The sequence below is a fragment of the Etheostoma spectabile genome, unplaced genomic scaffold (assembly GCF_008692095.1).
Source record: "Etheostoma spectabile isolate EspeVRDwgs_2016 unplaced genomic scaffold, UIUC_Espe_1.0 scaffold00000811, whole genome shotgun sequence".
Lineage (NCBI taxonomy): Eukaryota > Metazoa > Chordata > Actinopteri > Perciformes > Percidae > Etheostoma > Etheostoma spectabile.
Window position 1 is genome coordinate 23,060 of NW_022602646.1, and position 13,934 is coordinate 36,993.

General features: G+C 37.3%; 1 protein-coding gene and 1 pseudogene across 2 annotated transcripts; both read left to right on the top strand.

The window, feature by feature from the left end:
- The first annotated feature begins 2,714 nt into the window (after positions 1 to 2,714).
- LOC116674598 (complement factor H-like) lies at positions 2,715 to 10,828 on the top strand. Of its 2 annotated transcripts, XM_032506984.1 has the most exons (11): positions 2,715 to 2,805; positions 2,896 to 3,087; positions 3,753 to 3,932; positions 4,020 to 4,211; positions 4,503 to 4,601; positions 5,662 to 5,733; positions 5,906 to 5,958; positions 7,879 to 8,044; positions 8,144 to 8,304; positions 10,479 to 10,498; positions 10,600 to 10,828. In XM_032506984.1, exons 1-11 carry the CDS (start codon positions 2,748 to 2,750, stop codon positions 10,799 to 10,801), a joined length of 1,395 nt encoding a protein of 464 aa, XP_032362875.1. In that variant the 5' UTR covers positions 2,715 to 2,747; the 3' UTR covers positions 10,802 to 10,828. The 2 variants fall into 2 exon arrangements, with proteins under 2 accessions (XP_032362875.1, XP_032362876.1); XM_032506985.1 differs by lacking the exon at positions 4,503 to 4,601 and having other exon boundaries at positions 2,717 to 2,805.
- A 764-nt stretch (positions 10,829 to 11,592) lies between these two features.
- Positions 11,593 to 13,488, top strand: LOC116674600 (complement factor H-like; annotated as a pseudogene).
- Positions 13,489 to 13,934: the final 446 nt, after the last annotated feature.

The window sequence follows — 13,934 nt, forward strand, 5'->3', positions numbered from 1 at the left end:
AGCTGATTTTTATATGCGGCATCTAATTAATAATAGGAGGGTTTCCCTCTATTTTTAGTACCACAGAATGTATTTGCAACTCAGTTCACATCGGTGCTTTGACAGGAAGCTTATGTTAATCTGCCATGCTCTCTAGGCAGGAAGACATGTACAGTAGTTGCCATGGCCCTGTGCTTCTCAGGCTCCACACACAGACGTGAGGATTCACAGAGACCGCTCTAGAAGTAGAACGCTGACTGGCTTCCTTCCCTCCATCTGCTGCCCCCCACTGCCAGGCAGGCAGCCACTTCAGCCGGTCCGAGATTCCCATCGCATTGCTAGAGGTATCGACACACTTTGGAAAGACTGCGGGACCATCTTTGTGTGCGTGTGAGCGTATCTCACACTCATGTGAATAAATATTTATCTCGTGAATCTAACTTCTCGCGGGGGCAGCCAGCGCTTATTCTGCGGCTGAAAGATTAGTGAAGGATAAAAGCATTTTTAAAGCCTATAAAAACAAATAAACTTTTCAGTTAAGTTTGGTTCACAGCTTTTTGTTGCAAGGTCAGGATGAACTTTAGACATTAAGTCTTGCTGTATTCTAGCATGTACTCTCTATCATGTCTTTGTCATGAAAGGCAGGCTGGCTGCAAGGCTTTTGTAGCAAAACCTGAATGGGTAGCCTGGCTACATTCTTGGTAATTATTTTCCAGCTTTATTCGGATGTTTCTAAAATGAAGAGTAATGAGTGCTTTATCAGCACTGCTCAGTCCACACAATGGGCTGGAACAGGCAGAAATGGCTGGAGGCAATGTGCACAATTAAAGGGACAAAATACAATGAAAGATTCAAGATAATCTTAAATCTCAATATCTTGAAAATTTCAAGATATTGCAGCATATGTTTTCTTGGACTGAACTAGACAAAAGCATTCATTATGTCAAGGTCTTTACTCCCTACTCAAAAAAGTATATTTATTATATCCTTCAGCTCACGTTTTCACTTTGCTGCATTGATATGAGAAGAAAATCTAGAACGAAGGAAGGTGTAGTGCGGCTAGACGGATGATGAACGAGAGAAAAAAACAGACAAGTGAGCTTCCCCGTCAGTCTGCGAGGGCAGGACAATATTGGCAAAGCAGATAGTGGAGAAGGAAATCAATACAGGCCTCTGGAGCCTGAGGGACTCGCACACCAAGAAGGACAAATTGTATCCAGACCTCAGTCCTCTTTATAACATCCAACTGTTTGGCCCTGCCTGCTTCACTTTCTGAAGTCACTCTCAGCAGAGATGCAGTACTCTTTTTAGGTCAGTAATTTGTTCTGCCAGATTTTGATAATGTCCTGGAACACAAATTGACTCATTTGTTGAGCGATCCTGGCAGTGCCACAGGAAATGTCGAGGCTTAGAATTGAAAATCTAGTAATTGGACGACTAACTCAGTAGAACATGCTGAAAATGTCAAAACTTAAACGCAGAACATGATCATTCCAGTGAATGCATTTTATATTCACAAGTCAGAGAAAGATTTCTTGGCCTCGGCAGTTAAGTATAATATATGTTGTCCTTTAGCATTGCTGCTGTGTTACTGTATCTGTCTGCAGCTTTACAAATTATAAACTGTTAAAATATGACTCCGGTTATAGTAAAGGTGTGTCAAAAGCAGGCAGATCACAGTGTAAGTAACATTTATTATGTAAAACAAACGTTGATTTTACGTTTGTGAATGTGTATTTAGCTATAAAAGGAAATTAGTCAATGTTAGTGACAATTGCATGTTTCTTGATAACAAAAAAAGAGATTTATGAACATGTATAATGATTTGTGAGTATGGTGTTCACAAATGTATTGTCCAAACAAATGCAAAACAAGCATTTGTTTGGACAATACATTTGTGAACGAATACGAAAATAAATTCTGAATAGATACCACCCAACTTCAATAAATATCAGTATTTTATACACACACATACTCTCTCTCTCTCTCTCTCTCTTACACACACACACACTGTACCTTCAAGTTCATAGATCTTTCCTGAGACACTGAATGTCCGTGTCTCCCTACTGAATTACTTTGGCCTGACTTTGCTATTTCTTAATAACGACCTTGGATCACAGCAGTCTGGGAAATTCTTTTGAAATGTGGACTTTAAACAAATTAATCAATGTTCCCGGTGCCATTCTGTGTAAACAAACATGGAATAAACACAGCAGAATGCAGCATCATTTGCTGGAATGTTACAATATATAAAATATACAAAATGAAAGCCTTTTAGAAACCAAAAGTACAGTATCATCTTTGCCCAGGACGGAAACAACTGTCCCAATGCTGACTTTGTAATCAGATTAACGTGTTGTTGATAATATCACAATATGGAGATATCATAATTAGGACTACTAATATTACTTTCTTAAAATCAAGGGAAACATAATTAGGTACTGTTAATATTACTTTGTGTGTATGTCATACATCTGACTTACTATTACATAATCATGACAAACTCAAAGTAATTATTATCTTTGGGAAAGTGGAGGACATATTCTTATATCTCACATGTATATCTCTCAGATCAATGTATATATGTTTGTAATGTATATGCTTGGTGCTTATTATTGTGTGTTGGCTTCAGAGCAACAGCGTGATGTCAGGGTCAAAGTTCACTCCATGATTCTTTACTTTTTGGGGAAATTGCGTTTCACAATTATTAACTGACTCAGACGTGAACTTGGCACCTTGCTCTGCTTTAATATTTAATTCTTGACAAAATGTTTGTGAGATATCTTGGATTTGTTCTTTTGGTTTGGTTCCCGGAAAGACTGCATGGTAAGAACATTAAATTATATTGCCTATCTTTTTTCATTTCTTTTTTTAAAGCGTGTCCTTATAGTGCTCTCTAACTTATCACTGTTTCAGCACAAAGTGCAGTTCATTCGTGTGATGCTCCGATTCTTGATGATGGTTATTTGGTCCAGAAACAAATCACGTATCCTCATGAAGCCAACCTCATGTATGGCTGTGATAACGGGCGTAAACCGGCAGTGGAGGGTTGGTGGGCAACAATCACATGTCAAAATGGCACATGGTCGCATAAACCACAGTGTATAGGTAAGTGTTCTATAATATCTCCCCTGGTTTATTTGAATGAGATGCTAAAAGCCTGCAGAAGTGGTTTTAGCATTAACTGTGTGTCACCTTTCATGCTTGATTTTAATTTTAATACCTCATAGAAAACTATATATTTTTTATATTTGTTCAGTGTTTAAATACTACAAAAGTTATTTCTTTCTGGCACTGTATGACATTGTAGTGAAAATTACATTTTAATTATTATATTTCTGATACTTTTCATAGTTTTATTTAAGATTGAAAAATAAATGAAACTTTTACATCAAATTTTTGTAACAAGCATCCAATTAATCCTTTCATACTTGATAAAATGAAAATTCCACTTGTTGTGTGTTTACTGAAAAACCAACATTACTCTGTAGTTTACATTACAACCGTAAAGTCCTGAAGTTCACCTGTACATACCTGGAGGTCAGAAAAAACTAACTTTCAGAGGAGTTCCAAGTTAATATTTACAGGGATCTTTCACTGAGCTGTAACCATTGATTATATGTAAAGCTGGACGACATGACAGCTGAAATAAGTCCCTAAAGATAATGTTCATGCAAATAATCCTTTTGTCATTTGAATTGTCATTCTCAAAATGAAAATAATTTCAGAGACACCATGGTAAAAATTGTGTTTTGTTTCTTTTTACCCCTCAGATGAAAAAGACTGCATCCCACCTGATATACCTAATGCAAAATACAAAAAAAGCCCGAAAGGTTGGTATGATAACAATCAATCAATCTATATAACATGTGACAAAGAGTATGAATCCAAAAACCGGGATGCTACAGCCATATGTTCAAATGGAACATGGACCTCTGTGCCGGTCTGTGAGAGTGAGTAAAATGTTTTGTACAAGCAAGTTGTTAAACTAAGTGACCAGAATATCAATGTTTTTATGACAAATGTGCTTATTTTCACAGAAAGTATCGAGACATGTGGGGAGCCCCCTAAAATCCCCCATGCAGTCATCATCCATCAGGAATACCAGGAGTTGTTTGCTGCAGATTCAGAAGTGCAGTATGAATGTGAAGATGGATATACTGTAGAGGGAGGAGGAACCAAAGACAACATCACTTGCATCTTTGGAAACTGGACTGAAGGCTCAGCGTGCAGTAAGAGGACAATAGGCTAGGAGATATTTGCAGTTTGAAGTTATGAAATATATTTCCAGCAATGAAAGCTGGTGGAGAAGTCCATCATTCACTATTGATTAAAACATTTGAATTATTCTTTTTTTGTTTTATACTGTATATACTATATATACACAGTATATATACTGTAAATTGACAAAAAACAACATGCATTTTGTCTCACTGTGCCTTAAACCTATGAAAAGTACAATAAAGTGAATGTATTGTACTATATGTACAGTATATGTAATGTATTTTTTCTCTCTATCAAAGGAGCCAGACCAGGTCCTGTAAATGGTGGTTCTGCAGGGGGGGGGACAGGTGGGAGGCCCACTACATCAACTGGCAGTGGGACACAACATACAGTTGAAGGTAGTCTCTTGATCTGTATTAAATAGACAGATACTTGGTAGGCTAGCTTAAGACTTTGGAGGGTGTCTGGTATCTTTTGTTAACCAATTATCCAATAAAAACCAAAAAGGAAAATCAAAAGTGTACAATTAAGTGTCCTGTAGTGGGCACTTGCCATAATGTCCTTCCTGTCAGGCAGAGGAACCAGACCAGAGATGGGACATGGAGATACATTAAGGTTATTAATACAGTTTATTAACCTGTACTATATATGAATCTGTGACGAAGTGGGTTTGCTCACTACTTGTCCCATAAAGGTCATTAGTTATAGTAAGTAGACACAGTTATACGTTAGTTTCAGTTCCATTTTATTAGGTTGCACGTTTAAACATGGTTTAAAGGTTTTCCTGTGTTGATACTTACAATTGTTTGTTCCTTTGTTCAGTTCCACCATGCAGGACAATTGTTTGAGGAGGAGCCAGCCTAATTATTTCTTGATTTATAGGAAAAGGGTGGTCAGGAATGACATCACCGGGCCAAACCAAGTAGAGGGTTTTATTGTGTACAGGAATGTTTATTCTGGTCGTTTTTGGTTATTATATAAAAAATGTATGAATAACCCTGACCTGTTTTATAGTCAGTAGGATAGGAGGGAACTGGTAACCAAGTTCCATAGGTTAAGAGATTGCTAGGTATTAATGCTATGGAGTAGATCAACCTGCTTTAGGATGGGATGGACTGAAGCGGTAGGGTGTGAATTGACAACCCTATATAAAAAGTGGGATTTGTGCTCCAGAGGAAACAGGGAGGTGAGGCTATGCTGCTAGGAACACATGCCTGTTGTTAGTGCTGCTACTAGTTAAATGTGTAATTGTCTTTAAGTTTTAATTATTTGATTATCCGTGTACTGCAGACCACTGGAAATAAATAATCACCTCTAGAAACATACCTTGTCTGAGTCAGCCTACCTACCACCTTCCTAGCCACTCGGGCCAACCTACCACAGAATCAGTAAATATATTGATATAATCTCTCCATAGAACATCTATATGTGTATCTAACTTGTTTTGTTTTCACTTAGAAAGAGGAACCCGTTTAGGTACTAGAGATGGTGGAGTTACGCCTGGCAGTGGGGTACCACCTGCAGGTGGAGGTAGGCCATTTAGATTTACTTTACAATTTACATTTTTTATAAAAAAAAAACAAATGGTTATAATTCTACTGTATATCAGAGAGTAATGGATGCCAAAGAATATCCAAAAGTGAAACTTACGGGTGTGTCTTCTCGTCAGTTTGTATCCCTTTATCTGCTCTGTATCTTACAGGATTGTCTGCTGTCTCTGGCTCGAATGAGAAAGACAGTAGCCCTTCATTCACAAAGGGTAAATCATTCATGTTCATTGCATCACATGTATTGGACTAGGTCTATGTATTCAGTTGGTATAACATTTTAAATATTTATTATCTAGCTGACTAGTTACTGTAAAGAAAAAAATGAATTTATAGCCACTGGGCATTTAAAAGCAATCTGTATCAGTTCAGTACAGCCTTACTGAGTGGTTTGGGGATAGCTGGGTATATATCATAACCTTTGCTCACCTTTGAGGGTACCCTCTTTGAACCCTTATGGCATTCAAATCTTTTTATTGAGATTTTTTTTTTTTAAAGTGAAATACAAATACCCAAGGAACATAGAATCACACACACCACATAATAGAAATATAATAGATAAACAACATTGTACAAGTGGTCATACAAAAACCAAGTGTCTTAAAAGCAATAACACAAAATAAAAAAATACATAAATAAACGGTGATAACCAAAGAGACCTACTGTTGCTTGGACACAAATCATGTTCAAAGGAGGAGGCCAGGATAAGAGAAACGTAAGTACCCTAACAGGAGTTAGGGTACTTAAGTTTCTCTTGCTTTAGATCATTTAGATCTTTAGTCATTTGGAATGCGTTGGAGGTTTGGTAGATTTCCACTGTAACAACATTAGTTTCTGCACTGATGATGAAGAAAAGTAAAGCGCATCATCCTGAGCACATGACAGTAAAGCTTCCCAAATGCTACCCCAAATATTGCATTTGCTGGATTTGGTTGTAAGTCTTTTTTTGGGGAAGCCCCCTATGTATGTATTATTGGACTATTTTTTTATTTAGCGCTTTTCTAGTCTTAACAACTACTCAAAGCAGTTTAACATAGTACAAGAACAATACACAGTCATACACTGTGGTCAAAGCTGCCATGCAAGGTGCCACCTGTCTGGATTACTAGGCAGAGCTCTGAGGAGCAGTTAACTATAGTCCTCATAAATCCACCAGAGTTTAAAATTCCAACGCAAAGGAAGCGGAACGTAACGGACATCAACAAAAAGACATGCATCTGGCGGCATTTCCTGTAGTACTGGAGCAATCACAGAAGTGAAACGTCGAGGATATAAACTATGCAGTGCCTTATAATGCACATTACATGCTTGAAAACCTTCTGAAGGCTGGTGACCCACCGCAAATGGCTGGTGCCGGAGTCTGCTATTGCCAACAACTGTAATTGGCAGTGTTTGTGGCGGGGACCCATGAGGGATCATGTCTTTATCGCTGCACTAATGACATAATAATAATATATATATATATATATATATATATATATATATATATATATATATATATATATAAAATAATTGGTTGGAGTGCCTGCACTGGAGAGGGTGGGATGTGGTCAAATAGTTTGTATATTCTGTGAGCCGCACCTCCCTGTGAAACTCATCGCTGACAGGTAAAAGAAGCAGCCGATTACGTCATGGACAGAGACAACAACAGGGATAAAACTAGGATTCAATTAAAGCTTACATTTTAGGTAAACAAAATAAAAGGCTGATTGCACAATGTGTATTTATTTTTAGTTATTAGTTGCTGCTGTGTGACGCACGGCCATGCGTCACTTTGTAACACATGTTACAATGCTGGCCTAGATGCTAGCCTGGCTTGCCCTCATACTCTGCTTCTGACTGGCTAGTAGTCCTTACCGAGCTACTGCGCATGTGCGACTCCAACAAAGATGAAAAGATACAGAAGTGCGATGCCTCACTCTGTAGCTGAAACAGAAAGCTCAACACACAGGGTGAACAGAGGAGCTGCAGCAATATGTAGTACAACAAAATGATGTTTTTTGAAAATTAAACCATGTAAACCTATTCTGATATAACCTCTAAATACAAATATGAACCAGAAAATGTGCATAATATTAGCACTTTAAGATACTGTGATACATTGTTAAATAATACCTTTTTTAAAATTTCAGTCAACCACTGCGGAGCATACCCAGTCGTACCAAACGGTGATGTTGTGAAAGACGATCCAATGTTTTTGAAATACCAATGCAATTCCTTTTATAAACGAGTGGGTCCAGACATCGTGAGGTGTCACAGTGAAGGCAGCTGGTCACAACTACCCATCTGCCAAGGTACAAACAAGTCAGTAATACTATCGTCATTCTAAAAGTCTGTCAAAGATGTACTCAAATAATTCACCAGACATTTTTCTTTCTGTTTATTTTGTGCAGAGGCATACTGTGTCATAGATCTTGCTCAATATCCTGTGGACGGTGTTAAACTAACTGGACTTGAATATGTAAATGAAGGAGAAACCAAGTACATTCAGTGTATTTGGGATGTTTCAGCAGTCGTGTTAAGTGCATCAGTAGAAGATTGTTTTATACCCAGTGTAAGTATACAAGTCAGATCTTTACATTTTAATCTGCCACAATGCTTTGAGTTTCAGCATTTTTTGTTGTCATATAACACACACTACCGTTCAAAAGTTTGGGGTCACCCAAACAATTTGGTGTTTTCCTGAAAAGTCACACTTATTCACCACCATACGTTGTGAAATGAATAGAAAATAGTCAAGACATTGACAAGGTTAGAAATAATGATTTGTATTTGAAATAAGATTTTTTTTACATCAAACTTTGCTTTCGTCAAAGAATCCTCCATTTGCAGCAATTACAGCATTGCAGACCTTTGGCATTCTAGCTGTTAATTTGTTGAGGTAATCTGGAGAAATTGCACCCCACGCTTCCAGAAGCAGCTCCCACAAGTTGGATTGGTTGGATGGGCACTTCTTGCGTACCATACGGTCAAGCTGCTCCACAACAGCTCAATGGGGTTCAGATCTGGTGACTGCGCTGGCCACTCCATTACCGATAGAATACCAGCTGTCTGCTTCTGCTCTAAATAGTTCTTGCACAATTTGGAGGTGTGTTTAGGGTCATTGTCCTGTTGTAGGATGAAATTGGCTCCAATCAAGCGCTGTCCACTGGGTATGGCATGGCGTTGCAAAATGGAGTGATAGCCTTCCTTATTCAGAATCCCTTTTACCCTGTACAAATCTCCCACCTTACCAGCACCAAAGCAACCCCAGACCATCATATTACCTCCACCATGCTTGACCCTTGTGTTTTTCTCAGGTCCAATTTGACCCATTTTTTTATTTTAATATCCAGAACTTGGCTTTCTTTCAACCAAACTGCCTAAAAATAACATGGATGCACAATGTTTTTCAGGTAAAATGAAGTATTACTTTCACCAAATTTTGTTTGTTTTATTGAATTTTATGGTATTCTTTTTTTAAAAAGTGACCAAAACCTCAGAAGAAATGACAAAAAAAGAGACAAAAAGCACTAATTGTGTATACTGTGAAACATGATGTGTAATGTAATGTCAAATAAAAATTATGCTATGAATTTAAAAAAAAAAAAAACGTAGAAAAAAAAAAAGCTAAAAAAAAAAGCAAAAGATGAAGGTTGATGGGAAGACAACACAAAGGTGACAGATGGCGTCAGGCATTCTTCCAGCATCTTTCATTTGTTCTGCGTCTCACAAACGTTCTTTGTGATCCAAAAACCTCAAACTTGGATTCATCCGTCCACAACACTTTTTCCAGTCTTCCTCTGTTCTTTTGCCCATCTTAATCTTTTCTTTTATTGGCCATGTTAGATATGGCTTTTCTTTGCCACTCTGCCCTGAAGCCCAGAATCTTGCAGCCGCCTCTTCACTGTAGATGTTGACACTGGTGTTTTGCGGGTACTATTTAATGAAGATGCCAGTTGGGGACCTGTGAGGCGTCTGTTTCTCAAACTAGAGACTCTAATGTACTTATCTTCTTGCTCAGTTGTGCAACGCGGCCTCCCACTTCTTCTTCTACTCTGGTTAGAGCCTGTTTGTGCTGTCCTCTGAAGGGAGTAGTACACACCGTTGTAGGAAATCTTCAATTTCTTAGCAATGTCTCGCATGGAATAGCCTTCATTTCTAAGGACAAGAATAGACTGTCGAGTTTCAGATGAAAGTTCTCTTTTTCTGGCCATTTTGAGCATTAATTGACCCCACAAATGTGATGCTCCAGAAACTAAATCTGCTCAAAGGAAGGTCAGTTTTGTACTTCTGTAACGACCTAAACTGTTTTCAGATGTGTGACATGAAGGGTTTTCTAATCATCAATTAGCCTTCTGAGCCAATGAGCAAACACATTGAACCATCAGAACACTGAGTGATAGTTGCTGGAAATGGGCCTATTCACCTATGTAGATATTGCACCAAAAACCAGACACATTGCAGCTAGAATAGTCATTACCACATTAGCAGGATGTATAGAGTGTTTTCTTCAAAGTTAAGACTAGTTTAAAGTTATCTTCATTGAAAAGTACAGTGCTTTTCCTTCAAAAATAAGGACATTTCAATGTGACCCACCCAACTTTTGAACGGTAGTGTATATGAAAATTAACTCACCAGAATCTAAAGTGATTTAGATTAAAACGGAACACTTCAATTACAAAAGTCTGTTTGAATGAATTCATTATTATTAATTATTCACTGCGGCGTCATTGGACTACTTTGTAGGTTGTCATCATGATGACCATCAGGGGTGAGTGCTTTTCTTTGATTATAAATCAAAGATTGGATTTATTATCATTATCATTTTTATTATTGTTTTGTATGTTTGTATCTCTGTCTGTGTTGAAACCAGGGAGTTTGCTCGTAAAGCACAACCGACAAATCGCTGCTCGACTGACAACCAAAGCCAGTTGGAAACTTCTAAATTCCTTCACCAGAAAACGATACCTAAAACATTACTGCTTTTTTATTTGGATCAACCGGAACTCTGGATGTATAATAACATGATCTGTACTTTAAATAAAGTTGATATATCAATAGTAGTCTGAATAAAAAGTTCACTAGAGAAATCTTAACAGAGATCTTTGTATTACTTTCTCTACAAAGTGTAGAACTAAATAAGGATACATCAGTGAGCATTAGCTCTTATATTCATATACATGAGACAGCATTACTGCAAAGTATGCAGACACATGGACAGACAGACACTCAAAGACCGTTTTGTGTTTCAAAGCTTTACAATGATGTCATGACTAAAACATTTTCAAAACAAGAAAATACAACTGTCCAGAAATCGTTGGAGTTTATCTGGCACGTTGGCACCTGAAGCCATGTTTTGTAAAACGCTACCGATCGGCCTCATCAATCTGATGTGGGAGAAAAATTCACGATTGTTTGTTAAAGAATCAAGGGGTGGATTGGGATAAAAATTAAGCCCTGGCAACTGCGTCACTTACTGGCCCAATTTCAGTCAGGGCCATTATTTGCTTTATAATTGCATAAACCAGGCTCATGATATATTATAGCAGCACTTACAGGCTTTCATAGTTAAACAACACACACACTGGAGGGTATCTTGTTGTTTCACTCTAAAGAGACAAATAAATCATTGTCGCAAGCTTTTCCCAGAATAATTAAAAGGTTAAATACAATTAAACAAAAAAAACTGTGCATATCCTTGAAGTACATAATGTAAATTTATAATTTAGTGATCAGCGTAATCTGAGAACAAGAAGCAACATTGAACATTAAACTGACTGTTGCTTCATTTCTAAATTAATGGCTACAAAAAAAAATTTGGCTCCCGAGCAAGTGCATGATGCCAGACTGTTTACTCTACAAACGTTTTGGGGCAATGCCCTCAACAATATAAAACTGGCTCGGATCTGGGTCAGCTTTGTCGTAGGAGGATTTCATTTCTGCCAAAATGTGCATCAGATATCTTGGATTGGTTCTTCTGATTTGGATTCCTGCAGTGCTTCATGGTGAGGATAATGAATACTATCACATACAACTATTTGAATTGGTCAAAAACAAACACTCTAGAGTAATCCTATCATTGTATTTTAGGCCAAAGTGCAACACAGCCCTGTGGCTCCAGGCTGGATGGTGGTTTCTTTGCCCCAAAGCAAGAGACTTATTTCATGGAACAAAGCTGACCTATACCTGCAATCATGGACGTAAACCAAACAGTGAAAGGTTGGTGGGTAACAAGCACATGTCAAAATGGTGGGATGGTCTCCTGAACCACAATGTATAGGTAAGTGCTCCTATTTTTCTTTCTTTTCTACCATGGTCGCACAGCTCTTAGCTGATCAAATCACTGTAGTCATGAAACTTTTGAAAGAATAATGACATGTAACATACCACCTTATAGTTCACTGTAGGAGTCGTAAGTTAAAAAAAATCTACAGCTTTAGCATTTGCAAGTAATATTTAAATTATTAGTAAGTGCTCACACATACGGGGCGGTAAAATGGATTTAAGATGACAATGATTAAGGTCAATTTCAGAAATTGTTCAAGAGTAGGGGATACGGAAGAGAAACAGAAACATTCTTTATGTGCATATCCTCAAGTGTTATATTGTGATAATACAACTTGGTTACCAACTAAATAAAAGTGATAATCAAACTGTATTCATATTGAAGAGCAATTTGCTCTCAAACTGTAAGAAACAGACAGGATTTATAGTCCCTCCCTGAATAGTCAGCTAGTTTAAGCTTAGGTTTGCTTTTATAGCGGGATTTCACAAAGTGAATAAATGCACATTACAAAAAAAAAACTCAGAGGATGATATGAGAACAAATAACTATCCAGGGTAATATGTGACAAAGGACATAAACTCAAAGGCGAGATGCTACAGCCATATGCACAAATGGAACATGGTTGCAGAAACTATCAAGCATGTGTTTTAGCATTAACTGTGTGTCACCTTCATGCTTTATTTTAATTTCAATACCTCATAGAAACTATATTTTTTTTATATTGTTCAGTGTTTAAATACTAAAAAAGTAATCTTTCTGTCTGTCACTGTAGAACATTGTAGTGAAAATTATGTTTCAATTATATTTCTGATTCTTTTATAGTTTATTTAAGATTGAAAAATAAATTAAACTTTTATATCAAATTTTGTAACAAGCATCCAATTAATCTTATCATACTTGATAAAATGAAAATTCCACATTCTCAAAATGAAGAGAATTTCAGAGACACCACGGTAAAAAATACACATTTTCTTGTTTCTTTTTACCCCTCAGATGAAAAAGACTGCATTCCACCAGATATACCTAATGCAAAATACAAAAAAAGCCCGAAAGGTTGGTATGATAACAATCAATCAATCTATATAACATGTGACAAAGAGTATGAATCCAAAAACCGGGATGCTACAGCCATATGTTCAAATGAAACATGGACCTCTGTGCCGGTTTGTGAGAGTGAGTAAAATGTTTGTAGCAATTGTTGTACAAGTTGTAAAACTAAGTGACCAGAATATCATGTTTTTATGACAACTGTGCTTATTTCACAGAAAGTATCGAGACATGTGGGGAGCCCCTAAATCCCCCATGCAGTCATCATCCATCAGGAATACCAGGAGTTGTTTGCTGCAGATTCAGAAGTGCAGTATGAATGTGAAGATGGATATACTGTAGAGGGAGGAGGAACCAAAGACAACATCACTTGCATCTTTGGAAACTGGACTGAAGGCTCAGCGGCAGTAAGAGGACAATAGGCTAGGAGATATTTGCAGTTTTGAAGTTATGAAATATATTTCCAGCAATGAAAGCTGGTGGAGAAGTCCATCATTCACTATTGATTAAACAATTGAATTATTCATTTTTTTGTGTTTTATACTGTATATACTATATATACACAGTATATATACTGTAATTGACAAAAAATAACATGCATTTTGTCTCACTGGGCTTTTAAAACTATGAAAAGTACAATAAAGTGAATGTATTGTACTATATGTACAGTATATGTAATGTTTTTTTTTGTCTCTATCAAAGGAGCCAGACCAGGTCCTGTAAATGGTGGTTTGCAGGGGGGGGGGGAACAGGTGGGAGGCCCACTACATCAACTGGCAGTGGGACACAACAGACAGTTGAAGAGTCTCTTGATCTGTATTAAAAACATCACATTACATTTATGTAGCTAACACTTTTATCCAAAATAA